The sequence below is a fragment of the Clavelina lepadiformis genome, chromosome 4 (assembly GCF_947623445.1).
Source record: "Clavelina lepadiformis chromosome 4, kaClaLepa1.1, whole genome shotgun sequence".
Taxonomy (NCBI): Eukaryota; Metazoa; Chordata; class Ascidiacea; order Aplousobranchia; family Clavelinidae; genus Clavelina; species Clavelina lepadiformis.
The window spans coordinates 20815920-20838375 of record NC_135243.1 but is presented as its reverse complement, the minus strand read 5'-3'; the positions used below and the strand labels follow the sequence as shown (position 1 = coordinate 20838375).

Sequence of the window (22456 nt, the reverse complement as noted above, 5' to 3'; positions counted from 1 at the left end):
AACATAGCCTAATTAGCCTAATAGGTAGGTTACACGCATAGATATAATATTTAGGCCATGTTTAAAAAACCGAGTTAAATAGACTGATTCCATTGTGTTTTAGACAAAATATATTAAAGATGTTTATTGCTGCTGATATCACATTTAGAGGAATATTAAACAAAAAATGTTTCAGATTTCTCACAGCACTATAAATCTAAGCTGTTCGACATTATCGGTTGGGAAGAATTTCCAAATTTTGCAATCTTTGACTGAAAACTCAGGTGCTCAGAAAATTAAATTTTCAAAACTTCTTTTATGCAAATTTAGTTCTGTTGACAAAAAATGGAGTTAATCTATTTAACTTGAAATTTTTAAGCACGACTTGAATGTGAAGAACCCTAGTGATCGTAGATGCGCGAGGTCGACGAAGACCACGTCCACACGCTTAGCCAACAGAAAATCCAATGTGGCTCTAAGGATGAGACATGCGGTTTCGGCCAGGTTGGTTGCATCAGGCTGGTTCTTAGTATATCCAGACACGTCTTGGTCGCACCTATTTGCAATGGGCTGGTTTTGTTTTGGGGTCTCCTTCCCCTAGATGGGTACTTTCCCTGGTTTTCAAGTCCCATCAGCCCGAAGCATGTGATTTTAAGACGCCAAAGTCTCGCCTTTGACCTTTGTCTTTCTCCTGTCAGTAAAATCAGTTCCGCCAGGCTTGGAGACTAAGCAACACGAACAGGTCAGGAGTTGGGCTTTGGCTATCAGAAGCTATCAGAGCTACACGCCCCAAGAAACATTTTTAGGGAACAGGGAACCGTTCCTCGTCTGTGATAACCTTTCAGAATCAACCCGATATATATGGTTTTATAAGTTGTTATTTATTTGCTGATTAGGTTTGTTGTATAAACTATGTTGTGCTTGCTAGTTACCTTTTTGTCAACATCTTTGTTGGAGAAAATATTTACTGATAAATAAATAATCAGGGATCTGATAAACATCTTTAATCCTGTATTAATTGAAGCAAAATGCTCAATTCATGTACAAATAAAGGTTTATTTTAATTATAAATGATAATAATTATTCCTATCGTATAACAATTCAACATATAACAATTGTTTTGCAACATATTTCTTCTCAAAATCTAATTCGGAAAACAAGTTTGCCATTTTCCATCTCAGTTTGGTACATTTAGATTAAATATCAAGCAACTAACAGCTCTGCGTGAGCAATCGCATTTGCGCGATTTACTCAGTTAGATTTAGGTCATGTGAATCTTTGATTTCTCTTAATAGCCTGACCTGGAACAAAGAGCACCTGCTGTGCTTGGCGATCAAGCCATTAAGTTCGAAAGTGTGGTTATTGTTATAACAATGCTGTCTGCAGATTTCCTGGAACTGAATAGTACATCGATTCTAGTTGATAAGTAGTCATAAATACGAAAATTCGAAGCCCGTCATTACGTTTCCTATTTTATTGTTTACTGGTCTTGTTTTCAGTGATAACGGTTTCATTGTTGGAAGAATTTTTTTCTTAAGGGCATTGTTATAAAACTAATTAATAGATAAGAAAAAGACCAAAATAACTTGGTGGCTATCATAATCTGCTTATCATCCTCGCCAAACTACTTTGAGAAAAGCTTAAGTGGCCTACTGTTAACATAAAAATATGCGCATTGCTGTGGTTGATGCAGAGTTGTTAATTGTAAAGACGAATTATAAACGAAAGCTTAGTTTAGCTTTATTTTCAAAGTGGATGCTAAAAAAAAGATAAAAAATCATTTTATGAAGTGAGCATGGTAAAAGCTTTGTTAATCAAAAAAACGTGCTATAAACGTTTGGTTTAGTTGCCAACAACATATTTTTGGCTACTTATTCATTGGTTTCCAAACTAACACTCAAAACTTAAAGGTTATTGTCATGTGGCCTAAACTTGTACAAATTGACCCCAAACACACGATTTACTTATTACCTGGTTATTCATGTCGATCGTGCTTTATTCAATTTCGCGTTCCTTATAAGTAAAGATGAAAAAGGGAGTGGAAACGAAGTATTTTTATTTGCATACAAGAAATAAAATTTGGTTAAAAATAAATCATTCTAAACGACAGAAAAATATACAACCATTTGAGAAAAATCCAGCATTTTTACCGTTAGAATGATTAATATTTTTTTGTGTTTACAACCCTAAAAGCTGTTAAATCAGCTGAATAATAATGGCTCAGCCAAGATTTGTTGAAGTAAATTTCAATAACCGATCGAAATGTTATGGATTTACAATTCGGAATATCGTTTACGCCAAGTCTAGTTTCAAATCGACTTCAAAACAGTCAGAAAACGTGGGCTTTTTTGTGATTTTTTAACTTTTTTCTTTTCTTTTGAACACTTAAGAATTTACAGGATTTTTTCTTTTTTGCCAAGACAAAAGAATGCGCAAAGGATAACACGAATAAGGTCACGCTTCTTTTCGTGTTTTGTCCCACTTCTAGTTTTAAAAACGGGCGCCATTCACGTGACCGCTTTGGGAAATACAAGAGAGTGGCGCCATTGATCAACGAAGAGTGAGTGAAGCGTTGATCATAGGGCCATTTCGGTGAAACTAGTGCAGGGGTGTCCAAACTAAGGCCTGCGGGCCAACTGCGCCCGGGCACTTGTTTATTATTGGCCCGCGGCCATCATCGAGCTCACACGTAACTTCGTACCAAAGATAACGAAACAAACGTTGGAAATTTAAGTCTAACAAACTTTATTTCAATATGGCCTATATAAAACTGTTCACCTTAAAACTATTCAGGTGCAAATTATTTTTCAAAGTTTTTAGCGGTATTTATTAACTTGCATTCGTTAATTGTAAGGTGAGCTAAGTTACGGTACGTTATTGAGCAAATATTGCGTAGTTATTTAAACTTTATGCATCACAAGAAATACACAATACTGTAATTTGTTATGGATCCACCTTTCACGAAACCCTGTAGTGCCTGTACACTGCAGTTAACTGTTAAGCGCTGTTACGTGTTACATCAAATATGGCAGAACCAAAGGAACTTTTCGAATGCACGTACGTAAGGCAAATATCTTCATTGTTATGACATGTGACATATTATGAAAAATCTTAATCTAAATATACTGAAAACCAGAATAACTGACAAACATTTTTGCGATGTCTTTCGCATCACATCACTGCTCACACGAAAAACGTTGAAATATTGCCATCCTTTATCGGCCCATTTATGCAATAAAATCATTAGAATAATTCTTTTATGGCTTATTGTTTAATATAGCGCTGGGTGGTGTAAACTTTGCGTTTGTGCTACCTGTTAGATTTGTAGGGGCAACGAGTCGCCACACTTGTGTGGTTTTTTATTGCTTTGGACGATATTTTTCTTGGCCTACTAGCTATTCAACATTTTTAGTTAGAAAATGCATTTTGCCGCCAATACCTTTGTTAATGGTCTTTATGATATTTATTGCGCTGTAGGCAAAGCAGCGATCTTACCACATAGCTAGTGGCCCGGACACTGGTTAACTTTTCAGCACATGGCACTTAGTGAAAAAAGTTGAAAGCATGAAAAATGTAGGTAACACCGGAGATTTAATCAGTATCGTAAAATATAGTTAGAAAAAAATTAATTTAATTTTGCTGAACCTATTTTTAAAACCAGATCTACTTGAGTTTTTTGTTTTTATTGTGAGAGAATGATTTACGTTCAGTTCTTCATCCGAAATTTAACATGTGTTTTTGCTTCGTCCGTTTTAATTTCTTTTTTCGCGGTCCTCGTGAATTCTGATACCTCGTGTCTCCATTGTCAGTTGCCACTTCACAGATGGAGTTGAAGGTTGGGAAATTGGGATACATATTGTTGAGTAGTGACGATACTCAAGCGGTAATTTTTAAACAAAACGCAGAAATATATTTAGAGTAGTGAAGGATGTTTAAAAAATACCGCTAGCCTATAAGTGTGAAGCCTTAGATCCATCTGTTAGTTACCTTAACTACCGGTATTCGTTGTCGTTGTTTTCAAAAACAACTTGATCAATAAATAATTTAGAACAATTAATTTATTCATTCATAAGAGAAGGCTATGTGCGTGTCCGGGTTAGGCTACCGGTAACTGTTTCTGTGTGTGAAGTTTGATAACGAAAAGATAACTAGACTTTGGTTTCCAGGAGCCCTGGCATAGTACCAAAACTTATAAAAGCTTTATGTTAAACAGATTTGTAAGGTTTAATAGCAGGCGAAAACGGTTTCTGTATCCGTTAAAACACTGCTTTTCAACCTTTTTGATGACGGTTCGCACTTCTTAGTGTCACGAGATTCTCATCTGCAGGAGATGCAGTGCAATCTGTAAAACCTTTGGCGAGCTGACGATTTTGTCTTTTATTCAAAGCCTACTACTTACTAAAACTAAACTTTTTATAAAACAATTTCTATATGTGTTAGCCTTTATTTGTAACCCCAATTCGACCCATACAGAAACAAATTACAGTGCACTTATCATACTCTTAAAACATTACATAGGAGTTTTACTTTGCTTTACGCGAAAGTTTTGTCAGGATTAAACTACTAAAGGCCAAATGCCTACCTGATTTGATTTCCAGTTGTGCTACCATTTCCTTGAGCAAGGTGTTAACATTGCTTACTTTTGTTCATTATTCTTGATAAACAGATCCAAATTCAGGTAATAGGCCTACAAACAATAATGAAAAATGTGTGCATCTTTCGGAACTTGAACAAAAATAAGATAGGTAGCCGAGCAATGAGGAATCACTGCCGAGTATAAGTTGTGGTAACATTTTCCTCAGTCTGAGGACAAGGTTTGTGATATCATACCATACTAATTTCTCGGTTTACTTTTTATGACATTTCATTACCATAGTTTGACCTAACCTGGTTAAAGGCTTTCTTGCTGATTGCATGGGTTTGTGCAATGCTCCGTATACAAACGAATGGAGTGTTACGTAACGATACTGTTAAAAAAATTTAAAATTTGTTTTCAATCTTATCCATTTCACAACAGTCCGAGTACGCGAATGTATAGTCTTCAGGTTAATCCAGGTCAAACGATCCCATGCACCAGTAACTTCGGTCTCTAACGTTTCATTAGTGATGTGTGCACAAAAAACGAACTTTGAGAGCTGGAATATGCAAGAATCTAAGTAAATCATTTTCTTGAGCGTACAAAGTTAATGGTCAGATCAGGCCAATGACAAAATATTTCAACAAATTTTATTTCACTCTTTAAACCTAATTCATTTAGTCATAATTTCCATTTTTGTGTTGATACAAGAAAAATCCACATTCTTGTGTCCATAATAACATCCAACCCCTTTTTGACTAACTATAAAGCATCGAGTTAAACAATCGCTTTGTTATGATATGATATCAGCATGCTCCATTGCTTTGCTGTTGTTTTTTCTTTGCCACTTCAACATTCTGTCAAGATTTTTTTGTAATGGCAATCTTTTTCATTGAAGCTGTATTAACAAAAGTTGATTTGCTTTATGGTAACTGTGCAATATATTTTATGGATGCGCTTGCCTCTACCATGGTCCGACATCAGAGTGAACGTGAAAACACCAAACTTGCACAACCAATCAGCATTGCTAAAGAATAACCGAAAACTAGAAAAACAAATTTATCTGCACTATATTTTTTCTATGTGTACTAGTGTGTACAGTCTCACAGGTTGAAAAAGACTGCGTTAAAGTGTTTATAGAGTCTAAACATGCAATTCTATAGCAAAGTTAAAAACGAGTGGCACGCGCACATACAAGATCCATTACTATTATAAACCCAACCAGTGTTTTCATGTGTACGCCGAGTTATAGCTTTTTAATATTCAAACGTGAAATCATGCTTGTAAAAACTAGAAATTTGGGCAATATAACATGTGTTCAAACATCTCAGCACTCTTTATTAAAACTCTACTTGCTTTTTTGGTATATAACAATTCTCGATGTGAACGTGAAAAATGTAAAGTGCATGCAAATGCTGCACTTCCAATAACAATATTTAATATATTGAATCTGTGATCCTTTTAAATCATTATTTCCAACTTAATAAAAAATTGGGTAAAAGTTTGGTGGTTTTTGCAAAATATTGTTTTGTTAACCATTGCAAATAAAATTGTTTATTGTTCGCTTATTATTCTATTTTAAGTATTTAGTCTATGCATATTAAGTAAAATTTTTGAACTTGTGAGCTCATTAACAAATTAAGTTCCTTGTTTTCTACTAAATTAGAGTTAAGAAGCATATTTCTGTTATCAATTCATGCTCATATATCTTATGACAGAACACCAGTCATCTTTAAGTGGTTCAACTAAGAAAGGTTTAGAACTTTTAAAAAGCTGTAAATGTTTTTACATATACAGTGTTTGTTGTGGTTTAATTTTTTATCCAACTTAATAAAGTTGCTGGTTTTGTTTGCTATATAGTCAAGTGGGGCAAAAAAATTCAAAATTGACAAACTTTTGATTTTCTCGCTAAAAAATAGGCCAAAAAGTCAAGTTTTACCCTCTATTGATCAATATTAATATTCCATTGATGTATCCAAAAAATTGGAGCATTATGTTTATTCTTTTTATTTTTATCGAATATTTTGTGTTGCTTTTTTTCCCCAGTGTTTGGGGCAATAAAAACCATGCACTGGGTAAAAAAAAACAATCAATTTCGACAGCAAATTTTGTTTATTAAAAGCAACACAAAGCAGAAGAAATAGCAATATATACAGATGAGGATGAAACTGTAATATCTTGCTCAAACAAACAAAAAAGTTTATGCATTATGAAGTCCATATTTGCTTAGGAACACAAATTTTTCTTTCACTTCCTCTTCTTCGGCAAAACCAAAATATGATTTTGCACGTCCGACAGAAGTTAACACTGCGGTTGAAGGACCCCAAAAACAATTTTCAATGGTGACTATATCTATGTCTTCCTTTGTTTGCCAGTCCCAATACACTGCATCTTCTGAAGTTGATTTCTTGTCCCAAAACTTAAATGCTTGCTTCAGCTTGCTCAATTTTTACATCAACCTCGTCTCTGAAGGCCTTCAGAAGTTTTCCCCAATAATATGTTTTTGGCTTCTCCCAAAACACTGCAAAGTACTTTCCAACTTGCTTTTTGTTTATTTCCAATTTAATTGTTCTCTTTTCTTTCTTCTGTTCATTTACACTTTCTTCAGTTACATCTCTTCTCTCTTCCTCTACATCTTCCATTCTAACAACTGTGTCTTCTCTTGTTTTGTCATTAATTTCTTCAGATTCATCGTCAGACTCTTCTACCATCTCATCCTCTGTATCTACTCTCCTCATGTCTTCATCCATTTGTCTTTGAATTTCCCGCTCCATCCTTCTTTCTATTTCTTCCTCCTTCTCCAAGTCCAGTGAATTTATTTCTTCATCTTCGTCTGCGTTCCTTTTCCTTCTCCCAGCTTTTCTCTTTTTTGCAATTGTTCCATTTGCTTCAAAGTTTTCAACTTGCTCGTTAAATTCTTCATTTGTTAAAATGCTTCCATTCATCTTCACTCTTTCTTTTTTTCTTCTTGTCATTTGTTTGTCGTCCCCTTGATTTTAACACACTTTCTATCGAAACCGATTCATCTTTTGACACAAGCCGTATTTCATACTTCATCCCTTCGGGAGCGTGAAGTTGCAACTCATTGATGATGTCCTTTGTTGTTCTGATCCGTGATTGTACTGTGGTGCTCGTCGACGGTGTGGAAACAGCTTAAATGTTGCGGATTGATGAGGTGGATGGCATTTCTTCCACATTACTTGACCATTCAGTTTCCTGTGGACTGGTCTTTTCCAAAATTGGATTGCCTTCTTCATCTTTTGGAGAAACACAATGCTACAAGGACTGGTTAAACTACCACTGAACAGAGACTTCTGAAACTGGTAAATGCTTACAAGAAGATTAAGCTTTTGAATGGCTATTTGGCAGGAGTTCAACAAAGTGGAATGGTACATAAATCAATTAACTACAAAGAACAACACAAAATGATTGGAGAGTAAAACTTAACGCTTAACTTCACTCGCTTAACTTAATTTCAAATGAATCATCAGTACATTAGGATTAATGTATTTACTAGAGATCAGGAAACTGAGACAATGTAAGTAAAGCATTAAAGTTCTAGTTTAATTCCTTATAGCAACCAAAATCGTTCTAAAATGAAAGTTATTAAAGATGGGGTAAAAAAAACAAGCACAGGGAAAATAAAAACAACTGTCTTTTTTTGCCCCAACACATTGTGTAGTTTTGGGGTAAAAAAAGACAACATAGAATAGAATGAAAGGTTAACAGCAATCAAAATTGAAGTACTGGAGTACAATCATACTAAAATATCATGTAGATACACATAAAAAGATTGTGATTTTTAACCATCGTTTTCGATCCACAAAAAGTTTAGTAAAGAGCAAAAAAAGTTTTTTTGGACCGTTTTTGGGTCAATTTAGTGATTTGCATAGTTCCTGAAGAGTACTTACCTCTAGACCTGTATTGTATGTTAAAAAACTATGCAAATAAATAATGTTTCTAACCATGCAAAGCTTTTTCAAAAAAATCATTCTTAGGGGGAGTTGGGGGGGCTGTCCTTTTTTACCCCAAGTACCCCTATGTTTTTTTTTGCCCCAACTGACTATATTTCAAATTTGTATTTTTAGATGAATTATAAAACGTAACAGGTGGTGATACTCTTGCAAGTGATAAAAAAGAAATGATAAATTTAACAACAGCAGCTTCAATGGAAGCAGATGAAAGGAGGGAAGTAGAAGAGGAAGGGAAGACGATTGGCGAGTCACCAGACTCAGGATTTCTAAAACTTAACATAGAATTGGGAAGAGGAAGCTTTAAGACCGTGTACAAAGGGTTGGACACTGATACTGGAGTAGCTGTGGCTTGGTGTGAGCTGCATGTAGGTTTAGTTGTTCACAATTTCTTTTAAAATCATATATATATCACATTTTATTTTATCTTGTATTTGTGTTATATTTTCATATATTAGCATTTTGTTTGGTTCAAACACTGCAACAGACTTTTGTTTAGCACCACAAACTTTCAAAAAGTGATCAACTCCATTTTCGTAAAGAAGCTGAACTGTTGAAAGGTCTTCAACATCCTAATATAGTTCGCTTTTATGATTCTTGGGACCAACCACAAAATGGAAAGAAGTGCATCATTCTTGTTACTGAATTAATGACATCTGGAACATTGAAAACGTCAGTTTTTAAGCACATTCTTGAACTGATTTGAAGTTACATGAAACATGTTTCTTTATTTTGATATCCAAGTACTTGTTATTATAATCAGCTGCCAAGTCTATAGTTTTTCCAGAGTTAAAATATTTTCACCTTTTAGTGCAAAGAAATGTTTAACTGTACCAAGGCATCTTTGAATGCTAATTTTTTGCTGCTTTTCAGGTATTTAAAGCGTTTCAAATCTATGAAACCCAAAGTACTTCGTAGCTGGTGTAGACAAATCTTAAAAGGTCTTAATTTTTTGCACACTCGCAAACCTCCCATTATTCATCGTGATTTAAAGTGTGACAACATCTTTATTACTGGTCCTACTGGTTCAGTCAAAATTGGAGATCTCGGACTTGCAACATTAAAGAGAACGTCATTTGCAAAAAGTGTGATAGGTTTGTGGCAAAGTATAATTATTGCAAAGGCAGTTTTGTGACAATAATGATTATTGTATTCTTTGTTTAGTGTTCTATAAATTTACACTACAGAGGTACAGACATTGATATAATTATAATATATTAATAAATTATTAGTATATTTAATTATTAATTAATTAGTATATATATTATATTATTAACATAATGTTTGCGGGTGTTATCACAATCATGCTATTATTTATATTTGTGAATTTATATTTAATATCATCATACATGCATATATAAGTTGAAATTTTGTTTTTCAGGTACTCCAGAATTCATGGCTCCTGAAATGTATGAGGAACACTATGATGAGAGTATTGACATATATGCCTTTGGAATGTGTATGTTGGAAATGATAACAGGAGATTATCCGTATTATGAATGCCTTAATGCTGCACAAATTTTTCGCAAAGTAACTCAGGTAAAGTTGAAAACGGAAAAATAGTCCGATGAGTCAAGATTTTTTTGTTTTAAACTGTTTTTATTCCTCAAGCGCTGCTGATTACTGTCAAGTCGTATGGATGTCGCACGTTTTGCTTTTTTCACAAAATATTTTGTTTTAGCAAATACAATAAAGTATAAACAATTGACTGGTTGAACTGGCAGAAAGTGTTTAACTGTATTCCTTGTAGTATCTTGTCAACACAAAAGCACAGTGTTCAAATACATATATAACTGATCTCTTTCAGGGTGTTCTACCAGAAAGCTATGGTAAAGTGCAAGACGAAGAGGAAAAACGCATTATTTCAAACTGCATTCAACGTGACAAAACCAAAAGGTTCTTTCTTATAATAAAAGAAATGTTTTTATTTTTGTTATTCACTGCAGAAAAATAAGATTACTTTTTCTCTTATGTCCCAGGTATACTACTCAGCAACTTCTGATCGAGCCTTTCTTTGCCGAAGTGACTGGTGTGAAGGTAGTGCTTATATCACAGCATGAACCAAATGGTGTTTCTGAGATGAATCCAGTTGATGCAGAATCCAGGAGGTCAAGTGATGTAGTTACTTTGAGATTGATCATAGAAGATGCCCAGAAACTCAAACAAAAGCATAAGGATGATGAGGATGTAGAGTTTGAATTTGACATCATCAAAGATATTCCAGTTGAAGTTGCAAAAGATATGGTAAGACCATGCCAAAACCTACCAGTTCTTTGCATACCTTCAAAATCAGAAAATATAGTATTAGATTTTGTAATAAATGGTATATAGTATATACATGTCTCAATTAAGCCCTATTTTGGTCATTGTCAAACAAAATTAAAACATTATTGGCGAGCTGCATTTATTTTTTATTACCAAAATGTCTAATTTGTTTCAGTGTTCCCTATAGTTTTTAACATTTACATGTATAATTTGTATTGTATATGTTGGTATTAAATGAATGAAGGAATTCTATTTTCTTCACTAAAATGCATTAGCAGGAATTTGAATTTGTTTATGTCCAACAGTTATATACTTCATCAACTAGGGTAATTAATTATGAGGCAACAATGAAAAGTGGTTAGTTTTGTTTGGTTTATAGTTACGTTTGTTGACATAGAATTTTACATTGTGGGATTTTTTTGGTCAATATTTGTTTGTTTATTTAACATCCAATTTAAAACACACAAATGCATCAAAAATTTTTTCAACTACTGAGCTTAAACATACTTCAGCAACATAAGGTAGCAAAATATATGGTTGTTCAAATAAAGTGATAAATGGTAACTAGATGGTTGTGATATTTACCAAAGATTGTCTAATGGTGATAGAAGATTGAAAATACCACAACATTGCTTTCATGCTTTGATACTTCATATTGTAAACTGATAACCAGCATTTAATTTCCTGTTGTTAGTCTTTTGATAACAGAACAGTGTATTATGCCAAAAATATGTAGATCTGCTTAATTGGTATCACCGCCTAATGATCTGGAAGTGGTTTGTGTTCATAGTTTCATGAGATAACATAAGGTTATGAATATTTTACCAGGTACAAAATGGAATCTTACACGTTGATGACGTTAATATTGTTGCAAAATCTATTACTTTGTGTCTGACCAACATCAAGCGTGAGAGACGTATAGAGGAAGAGAAACGCCAACAACAAAATGAAAATTTCGAAAAACAGCAACAACTGGCTCAGCAAAAAATTCAACAACAACAACAGCAACAACAACAGCAAATTCAAGAAATTGTTGTAGTGTCTCAACAAGAGCAGTTTCCTTATCAACGTGAAAACCAGTTTCTCTCTTCGCCCTTAAGTCTAAGTCCAACACAGCAGCCAATTCAACAAATGCAGCTGCAAAAACAACAAAATATAACGAATGGGCATCAACCACAACAACAACATCAAATGCAGTTTCATATCGAGGAAAAGAAACACCGAAAACAAAAAGAAAATATTAAAATAAAGCAACAGCTTGGTCAGCAACAAATTCAACAACAACAACAACGAATACAGTTTCAGCAAGTTCTTAAAGTTCCTCAACAAGAGCAGTTCCTTCTTCAACACGAAAACCAGTTTCCAGGTACACAGGTATTTCAACCTCCACCACGGCAGCCAATTCAACAAAATGTAAGGAATGGGAATCAAGTACCTCCACAATTTCAACAGCAGCATGTAAAGCAGGTGAGACAAGTCAATAAATTGTTTTCAAATAACAATCTTAGTGTGATCTATTGTTATTGTTTTTGCTGGTTCAATTTATTGAAGCAGTTAATTACTTTTTTTTTGTTTTTTTTATCAAGATTTGACCTCCTTAATGAAGATTTTGCAAAAGTGATATATATTTAATTATACCGTAAAGTACTGAGTATAAAAATTAGTAGATGTAAAAGATTTCCCAAAACAAAAATACCTTTTTCTCTGTTTTTGTACATGTTGGATACAGCACTGTAGAACAAAATATTATTTGTGGCGCTTATTTTGACAAATTGTTAAATATGCAATGTTAACTACTCTACTCCCAATATTACAGAATACATGAAAGAATGTATAATGTGCTGTCACTGATGAAAGTACTTCAAACTATAACTAGTGAAACTCCTACCACACATATTTTTATATATATATAAGCGTATGTAATTTTAAGATCAGGCTTGGCTGGTTATTCTTCGGAAGTCTGCAATTTTGAGACTCAAGTTATGTTCAACTAATGTTCAACATATTTTGACTTCAACTAATCGATAAACTAATCGCTTTCTTTCAAAAAATAGTGTTTAAAAACGATTGAAAAAGTAAAATCGTAAGGAAAATGACGTTCATTGTAAGTACTGCTGACTCTAGTTTAGTATTGTCGATTATGTCAATTTTTACGAAAGTCAGTAAATTTATAAGTAATATTGTGTTCGGGTTCGCCAGTTTTGGTATTCGTGTTCGCCCGAATCTTCGATAAAGGCGATATTCGGCGAATCTATTCGGGTTTGGGTTCGTATCAGCCCATCCCTACACATGTGAATACACTTGACTGGATATGCGTTAAAATAAAACATGCATATATATATAAATATATATATAAAAGTCTCTTTTGTACTTTTCATAATATCTATATATATATGTATATATATGGTAATCTTATGTATTTTTTCAGACAAACAAACCTCAACAGCAGCCAATTTTTTGCCAGTTGTCAACGGCAGCCAATTGTGAACAAGCAACCACTAATAAGTCGATTATTCACTTACCCAGCCATTGTAATGTGCTGCACTCTGCAGGTGATTAAAACTGTTTCTTTTGACTGTAGCTCATTCTTTGAAAAAATTTTCTACTCCTTATCTCATGCGTTATTTTAAACAATTGTTTGTAGCTTCTCAACTACAGTTGACATCAAGTAATATGAGAAGTGTTCAGCAAGCAAATCTTGTACATCTTAAGAAAGAGGTCTACAGCAATGGCACAGGTGATAGGTCAGCAAAAGATCACAAAGGTGACAAAAATTCCCCACGTCCAAAGAAAAATGGAACTTCTTATGACAAAGTTAGAGTTATTTTGATTCAGGTAATATTGTCATTAACTGCATTTTGTTGTAAATACATAATTTTAACGAGAAAACTAATCCATTGCGCACACAATGCTATTAATGCTTATGTAATGGTAGATTGATGGCGTGGATATCAACCAAAATGCACCACTGGTAGCGGATGGAGTGGCTGATCATTTTGAAATCAAAGATGGTGAAAATGGAGTAGTTTCTTGTGGGGAAACTGAAGTGAGCCAGACAGGTTTTAAAAATGGCGACTTGCAAACACTCACCATTAAATGTCAACTTGAACGTCAAGGCCAGGTACACATTTTGAATTTGATTTGGACTTAAAACTTCAACATATTTGAATGAAGTCTGCCCTCAGTTTGTTAGTTTAAACCAGGGGTGTCAAACTCAATCGCCACAGGGGCCAAAACTCAAAACTTATTTATCGCCGCGGGCCGTAAGGATAAAACTTGATTGAACGTTTCGTGACATGAGTATATGAATTGGAACAGTCAGCGAAACAGCACCAAATTTTTGTTTTTTTTGACGGTTTTGGCTGGGAATAAATCGATTTGTTCTATCGTATGATGAGGCAACTGTTGTGCTGCTGTATTGTGCGATTTGTTATAATCTTGTTTCTTTCTTGAAAAAAGTAAGTTATACTGCACAATGATCTCGCGGGCCGGAAATAGTTCAATGTATAAAATAGCATTGCGGGCCAAGTTTTATTGTAAAGCGGGCCGGATGTGGGCCGCGGGCTGGGAGTTTGACACCTATGGTTTAAACCGTCATTGTTATGGCAAGTTTTGTTGAGCCAAAGCAAAATGAGGAATAAATGCCAAACAAGTGGACCATAAACCAAAGTAGATTTGTTAGAAATGTGCTAATAGTTATCACAATTGCGGTGGACCTACACCAGTGATGACAATTTTGACATCACACTATATAATCTATGTGTGTTTGGATCATAAGAGGCCTTTTGTGCACGCCACAAGAAATAGATTTCCCTAATTTTTTTAAGTGCAAAGCAGCCAACTTGTGTAAGTTACATTCAATCTAACTGTTGTCGGTGTACTTATGCATGCTGGTGGATGTAGAAAGTATTGCTAAGCTACAGCTTATTGCCTTTAGAGTTGGCGCCAGCTCGGTCCAGTCCAATATTGTACTGATATGAGTTAGGTCAACTTTTTTAGCACCAGCACCTCACTTTTCTGTTAAAGAATAACACTATGAAAGTACCAAGTATTATTATAACAGTGGAATGCTGCAATTTTTTCCAATGCAACAACCCCAATTTTGTTCTTGAAAGTTTGTAAAAACGTGAAAAATGTAACCTGTGTATGTCAATTGCAGGAGGTATTCGATTTTATAGCTCATATGAATGTGGAATCAGCATCTGATGTTGCCAACAGATTAATTTTGCAAAACGTTCTACTAGAAGAAAATCGTTTCAGTTTTATGGAACAGTTGGCTTCCATTTACAAGAAGGTAAATGCTGATTTTTATTGCAGTGTAGCCCTGTCAAAGTACTTTTACATTACTTATATCATTGATCGTGGCTAAATTCTGTGGCATAATATAGTATAGTTGTACTATTTTTTTGGACTATAGGAAAACTATTTACAGTATTCTTTTGTTAATAGATATAATCTTGCAACCAGTTATTCCATTTGTTATGTATAATTATTTTTTACATGTTGTAAGAAACATCTTTTGTTAACATTATTAAAACTCAACACCTTTAATATATCTATTTTCCAATGTTCGATTGAAGGTCATTCACCTATGAATATAATCTCTTTAATCTACGCGTAAGATAACCATATGAGCTTTGTTATAAATACTCGCTGTGTGGTACAGATAGCAGTTGAATTGATCAAGCGTTCTATGCACAGGAAGCAAAATGTTACATAAATTAAAAATGTAAATGCAGGGTGTGTGTATATAGCTGGTACCTACTGTGCCAAACATAAAATCCATAGGAAATCTATCATGATTTAAGTGTAATTTGTGTCCTTAGGTTCAAGATGGTGAGTTTGATGGTAAGCCTCGTCTTACAGTTGTTAGTCTTAATTACATTAAAGAAAATCAGGTTAAAGTTGAATGCCTTTTAACGACATACAATCTCCAAACTGTCACATTCAAGGTAAGCTATTCTTAGGATTTAATCTACTGATACAGTAAAAGTTGCTTCATAGATCCATCTGTCTGTTGGATCCAATTTGTTTGTGGGATTCTTCCCATTTTTAAATACTTTATAAAATCTTTGGTAAACAAATCCACACTCCGCTTATAAATCCATTTTCGATTTTATGTGCATTGTCTAATTTGTCAACCTATCACAACTAGTATAATATGATATATACATGATTGTGATTAATGCTGTGAAAACCAAAATGAATTTTTATCTTTGGAAGACCTTTTCATCTAAAGAAACCACAGTGCTACATTTTTCGGTTTTAAATAAATGATAATTAAATTAATTTAGTAATGATATTTTCACCTTCCAAATTTGTTGTTTTACCTTAAGTTTAGTTGAGCCTGTTAAAAAAAACCACCGCTTATTAAATCCGAAACTGGGCTGCATTATTGCTGGCTGCACTATTATTGGGCTGCATCACAGCGTCTAGTGTAAAATGTTAGGAACCACAGGTTATTCAAATTCTTTTTTGGGCTTTTCAGTTTATCGTTGATGAAAATGCACCTGATGAAATAGCAGCCAAGATGAACCGAGCAAACTATTTAAGGGGAAGCCACATGGAAGCTTTTAAGGCAGAAGTCAGAAGTGTCTGTGTGGAAGCCAAAAAAATTATTGAATGCTGCAACATAGACCTGGACAAACGAAAGCAGGAGTTGAACTATGTCTATTCACCTCATCTTCAAGTTTCACCCGCTCCAGTCCTAGCAGCTGCCACAAACACAAAGAATGTGGACATATCAGCACCAAAATCTCACCTCGACAAATATAAAACAGCTGAAAAGAAATTTGTTCTTGGTTCGCCTGAACTTAAGTTAGGAGATGAGATTTCACTTTACCAGCTTGAATCAGATTCTGGATTGCCCAAAACCATCATTCAATCTCAGACTAAAGCCAGTGTTGCTGACATGACATCACCCCATCAAAGTACTGATATTGTTAGAGATATATGCAACGGTCACGATTTGCCCATGAATCTTTCCTTGCAGCGCTCCTCTAATAAATCTAATACCGCCAGCTTGGCAAGCACTGGCAGTGTCATGAACGTGACCAGTTCTTTGCTGCAAGTTAATCAGAATATAACATTGCCAGCTACGGCCAATTCAGTGACAAGTAGTAAAGACGAAGTTGAACCAAAATTCTGCATAAAGAAAATCAAGCCTGTTACGACAAATTCGGTAAATAGTCAGTTTTCCAATGTCTCCTCCTGTGAAGTTACATTTATGGCACAAGCAAGCCACAGCAAGTCTTCATCACTACATCAGTCGCTTTTAATTGAACCTATACAACAACTATCACAGAATCATGCAAACTCTGTTGCAGATTTAGTACCACCTGCTTCTGCAGATGAAGCATTCGATTTGCAAAACTATGCTGCTGATGTAAATGGCCATTATACTTCGACGTCACGTGTGACAACTGACACATCTATAAGCTTACTCGACAATGAATCATTGAGTACTGCTTATGCCCTTGATACCAGATTCTCTTTTATAGCCAAGTCGACTATTCCAGAATTACCAGTTACGCTGGATCATTTCGTGTCCTCTGTACCAGATGAGAAAAACAAAAAATTAAACACCGTTGACTTACACAAACAAATTTGCGCTCAGTCGTTCCCAGAAGGGACTGAAGAAGTTTTTCACCCTTCCCATGTTGAGAATCCAATTTTGCCGGCTTCACTTAAATTTCCGGCTTCTGCGGCAAACAGTGCTGCCGCCAATATCCAAAGTATAATAGATCACAGTGAACTTTCTTCATCTACACAATCTGTCAGTGGTCATACGACCAATACAAGTGTTTCAACTGTCGTTGAATGTCCTGAGAACACAACATTATCACAGGTGATTTCACAACCATCCTTATCAATTTCACAAGCTAATGTCTTATCGGAAAGCGCTGCTTTATATATATCGAATGGGCCTGGTAACACAGTGGAGCCAGTGGAAGTTGCGCAAAGCTTGCCAGTAATTTTGTCACAGACAAAGCCCTCGGTTCAAGATTTGAATCGTGAAATCTGCATCCAAGACACCAACAAATGTTTTCAAAATATCAGGGAACTTAACCAATTCAACCCCGAAAGGGCTGTTGATTCTTCATTGTATGTGTCAGAACCTTCTGTAAAAGCTCTTCAAGAGGGAAGCTGTGGCCAGCTTGAAGCCAGTTTGAGGAAGGACATTACATCAGCTAGATTGAAAGTGGCAACCACTGCTGTGCCTTCTGCTCAAAACGGTTTAGGCCGTTTCCAGGTGACCAAGGTCCAAGATAAGTTGAGCGAGATGTTCTTAGAACACCTCGAAACATTGGATATCAATTCCAATACTGAAACCAGCACTGCAAGCTTGAATCAATTAATTCCTCCTGCACGGTGCTCTTCTAACAATACAAATGGAACCAGCTTGGTAAGCATTGGCAGTATCACTAACGATACCATGACGAACATGCAACAAGTAAAACAGAATGCAAAATGGCCAGGTACATCCAACATAATGGTAACCAGCCAAAAGGGAATTGGTTCAATATGCTCCGTAAAGGAGTCCAAGTCTGTTATAGTACAATCTGTAAATAGACATCTTGCCGATGTCTTGTGTTCCCAAGCCACAGTTAAGTCACAAGCAAGCAGCAACAAGTTGTCACCACTTGCACAGTCAGCTTCCAGTGGTCAACCACAACAACAAGCACAGAGCTATACAAAATTTGTCGTCAATTCGATTCCACCTGCTTCAGTAAATGAAACCGCCCATTTTCAAAGAAACCATTTTACTGCTCATGCAAATGGTTATTCTACGGTGACCTCCAATATGACAACTGACACCCCTTCAAAACTACCAGATCACGAATTCCTGGGTAGTGATTATGCCACTTCATGTGAATCCAGTGTCCCTTCCAAGACCAAACCATCTGTCCCAGTCACACTTGGTCAGTCGGTGGCCTATATGCCAGACTCATTAATGATTCCGACAATGGAGAAAAATAAAGTGTTTAACATTTTATCACATGCACAGTCAGCCTCAGAAAGCCCAGATAGAGAAATTCTTGGCCAAAACGTCAGTGAGCTGAAGAAAATCGAATCAGAAAACGTTGTGGAATCTGATTCTTTGTATGATATTACTCACAAGGAAAGCAATCGCTTGTTTGATGCTGGTTTAAAGGAAAACGGTTCCCCGACTGGCTTGCAAGCTGCAGCCACCTCTATGCCTGCTGCTAATACCAGTTTAAATCGATTCCAAGTGAAGAAAGTTTCAGACAAGATAAGACAGAGTTTCACAAAGACTTTCAAAACATCACAGACATCATTGAACTGCTCTGAGACTATGGGCCATGCTGTGGAAAATGGTGATGTCATGAATGGCAGCCATACCAATGATAAAGCACTATCAGAACATGGTAAACAATCACAGTATTCGACTCCTTTCTTTGACAGGTTCCAGATTTCACCATCTTCATTCAGTCAAGATCTTAATGGACCTGCAGAGTATATGGTGCCGAGTACAAGCCACGATCAATTGCATTTTCGTTTTCGCAAAAAATCGACTCCAATCAAGGTCCCCAAGAAACGTGATGGGGAAAGAATTCCGAACCCCTCTGAAACCTCTCATGCGAGTGACTCCATCATCCAGCAAGACCGACAATCAGACCAGCAACAGCAATACGTGATTTATCCAATGTATGTTTTGGATCCGTATGTGTTCAGGTACGTACCACACTCCTATTACATCCAACTATTGCCTTCTCTGGAAATATCAGACCGCATTTTAGTGCATCCAAACTGTACCACATCAGTTAACAGCCAACCTTTTATAACTCGGTCTAATTCAAGCATGTCTGACCATGGTGTGAATAACCATGCTGCTTTTATACCAAATCCACAACAAAGCCAAGTGGAGGCACAGCAAAATCAAACCTTGAGTACCAGTAGGTATCGCAGCTCGTCTTCAAGTGTTGGTGAGTGTTTGAAACATCTTTAAACAAACCACTGATGCGTGTCAGATTAAAGACATCGGCTCGATTAGGCGGCCTCTTTTTGCTTAAAAACTTTAGTGATATTGAGTGGTGTTGTATTGATTTAGTTCATTAATTCCTAAGTGATTAAAAACAATTTTGAACTCATTAAATGTAACATATCATCTTGAAATAGATGTAGTTTTTTTCGTTAGGCTTTTTTTTTATCTCATTAGTGATGTCATTCGTAAACAGAATGCTTTGTATTTTACCCTTCGAACAGCTGCAATAACTGTTAATAGGTAAATTCTTCTGAGGCTCTTTTCCTCTGTCAACATATTGGTTTATTTATTTATATGTTGTTTGATCAAGGTCATATCCCTACCATTCAACAATGTGTCAGTATGGAAACCCTTGGGCCGAGATATAACAACGTAAGTAGGGAAACTAAGTAACCATGATTATTATTTGTCTATGTTTAAATGTCAATGCTTCAAAATTTTGTTCTTGTAACTTAACCATGAAAAAAAAGAAGATATCGTGTGTCATTGTAATATGTGCTTTGCTTTGAAGGTCAACCAGTCTTGTCCATCAAATCATGGCCCGATGCCCATGTCTTCTCGAAGCAGAGTACTTCCAACCTATGAAGATGAAGAAGATGATGATGATGATGAAGAAGATGATGATGATGATGCCTTAATGAATCTCCTTAGGTCGTAGGTTCTAGATGGTTATATTTCAGCAACAGCTGGTAAAATGACATTGCTTATTGCGATGCAAAAGCTGATTATCCGCTTTTTTACTTGTAATATTCCAACCTACAGTAGTTGCATGTGCAGCAGCATAAAAATAACATCATATTTTGAACAGGAACCAACGTGAATTGGAGGAACTTGTGCGCAAACAAAGACTCGAGATTGACAAAGTTCAAAGATCAAAAAGAAAGCAACAAAAGAGGCTTAAATATATAGCAAGGACAGCGAAGGGTGAAAGCAACAATGTACATATACACGATTCCTCAAGGGTAGATGCACATGTTCCGTGCACTCCATGCGCCACACAACCAACAACGTTGGACGAGCCGGGATCAGGTAAGGATGTGGTGCCGAATTTCTCCTCCAGTTAGTCACATCCTACAGTTTTGTTACCGCACATACCTAGTGGAAGCTATTAAAAACAATACTTGGCGCATGCTATCTGTAATAGACTGTAAGTGGTTTTTGTTGGAAAGCCATCTGCCCTTGTCAAGTAATTATATCAATGTAGGTTTGCTCCTGTGTGAAGCGTTGATCCTATTGTTTTTTTTTTATCTTTGTGCTTGTACTGGTTATTTATGTGTGTCTTTGTTGTGTTTGCTTTCCGTTGCATTCCGAGTTTAAGTGTTAAATCATTTTGATAACTACCAATCACCTACCACATCTCTTTTCACCAGTTGTTTGCTTAGTTTCCTAGGAACACTCTGCTTAAGAAGCATGCTTGGCAGAAAGTGCTATTACTGGTGCACTTTGTGTGACCATTGCTCACTTTACTGCTGATCGTTATTTATTGTAAACCGAGTAACAGAATTATGTTGCTTAAGAGCATGTGCAATTTGTGATCAATCCGCTTTGTATATAATCTGTAGCCTAAGTGTTGGCATATTTGCACCGTATTTACTACAAACTAGTTATTAAGACGCCTTAATGAGATATTTGTAAATTTTTTAGTTCTTTTCCATTCAACAATCATGTGCACGACTTTGCTTAAGTACGTAACATTTGTATATTTTTAGACTGTGTGAAATTTACCTTTCATCAACATACTTTCGTTATTTTCCTGTCTTTTTCTCATGACACACACGGGTCGACTTTTCATCCCAAATTTCGTTTTTTTTTCAACCAGCGTCATTTTTTTTACAACTGAGAAATTTCAGACCCAAACATTTTTAATAAAACTGCCAGGTTCGATCACTATCACGACCCAGGAATGCGAAAATGGATTTTTATCATTTTGAAGTCGAAAGAACGATGCCAAATTTTCAGCTTTGAAACACGTAATTGCTTTTTTCACTTTTTGATTTTCGGCGAGTTGAAGGAATCGAGTTAAAGTTGATAATCGACCACCCTTTTGGTGGCTCATACCATGTGATAGTGTTACTGTGTTTATAACTACACAAGTATTATATTAGTATTAGCTTGGCCAAGTGAATTCGCTTTTTTATTATAAACTTGTTATTTATACTAACCCGGTCCCATGACGTTGCCTTTTCAGTGTATTTTCGTACTTTAAACAACCTTGCCGTTTTAGCCAGTTGTTGCCTCGTTCTTTTGAATCAATAGAAGTCTTTCCATGCAATTTTACCTTCTTCATTGAAGAAATCGAAGCTTGTAGGTAGCATAATAGGAACCGTAAAACTCTTACAATTGCTATGTAAAACGTCATTTACATTGTTCAAGTAATAATCTGGGCTCGAATATTGAAACGACATTCGGCTAAAGGTCTAGTAAAACGTGTTTTGACCTTACGCGGGTATACCGTAGTATACTAACACCAGCCATGGGAAGAAAGGCTGGAAATAGTATAGTTTTTTGTAATTAAGCTGTGTTCGATAACTATTTATTTGTATTCAAATGATTCCTCACATACATTACTTATTGTCTAGGTTGCGTAAAATATTTGCTGTCATTTAACAAAATATGGGACTGGTTTGATCCCGAGCATTAAGCTTATGTAGGAATTCC

At 35.5% G+C, this 22456-nt stretch overlaps 1 protein-coding gene across 5 annotated transcripts; it reads left to right on the top strand.

Annotated features, from left to right (window-relative positions):
• Positions 1-4652: 4652 nt before the first annotated feature.
• On the top strand, positions 4653-22070 carry LOC143452388 (uncharacterized). 5 transcript variants are annotated; one of them, XM_076953343.1, is made up of 18 exons: positions 5433-6309; positions 8644-8894; positions 9026-9198; positions 9400-9620; positions 9908-10065; positions 10334-10422; positions 10506-10770; positions 11620-12258; positions 13220-13343; positions 13436-13626; positions 13727-13912; positions 14951-15085; positions 15618-15743; positions 16280-19488; positions 19672-19739; positions 20109-20170; positions 20310-20452; positions 20607-22070. In XM_076953343.1, exons 2-18 carry the CDS (start codon positions 8697-8699, stop codon positions 20860-20862), a joined length of 6243 nt encoding a protein of 2080 aa, XP_076809458.1. In that variant the 5' UTR covers positions 5433-6309; positions 8644-8696; the 3' UTR covers positions 20863-22070. The 5 variants fall into 5 exon arrangements, with proteins under 5 accessions (XP_076809455.1, XP_076809458.1, XP_076809457.1 ...); XM_076953342.1 differs by having other exon boundaries at positions 19615-19739; XM_076953340.1 differs by lacking the exon at positions 5433-6309 and adding an exon at positions 4653-4793 and having other exon boundaries at positions 16280-19739.
• The last annotated feature ends 386 nt before the right edge of the window (positions 22071-22456 follow it).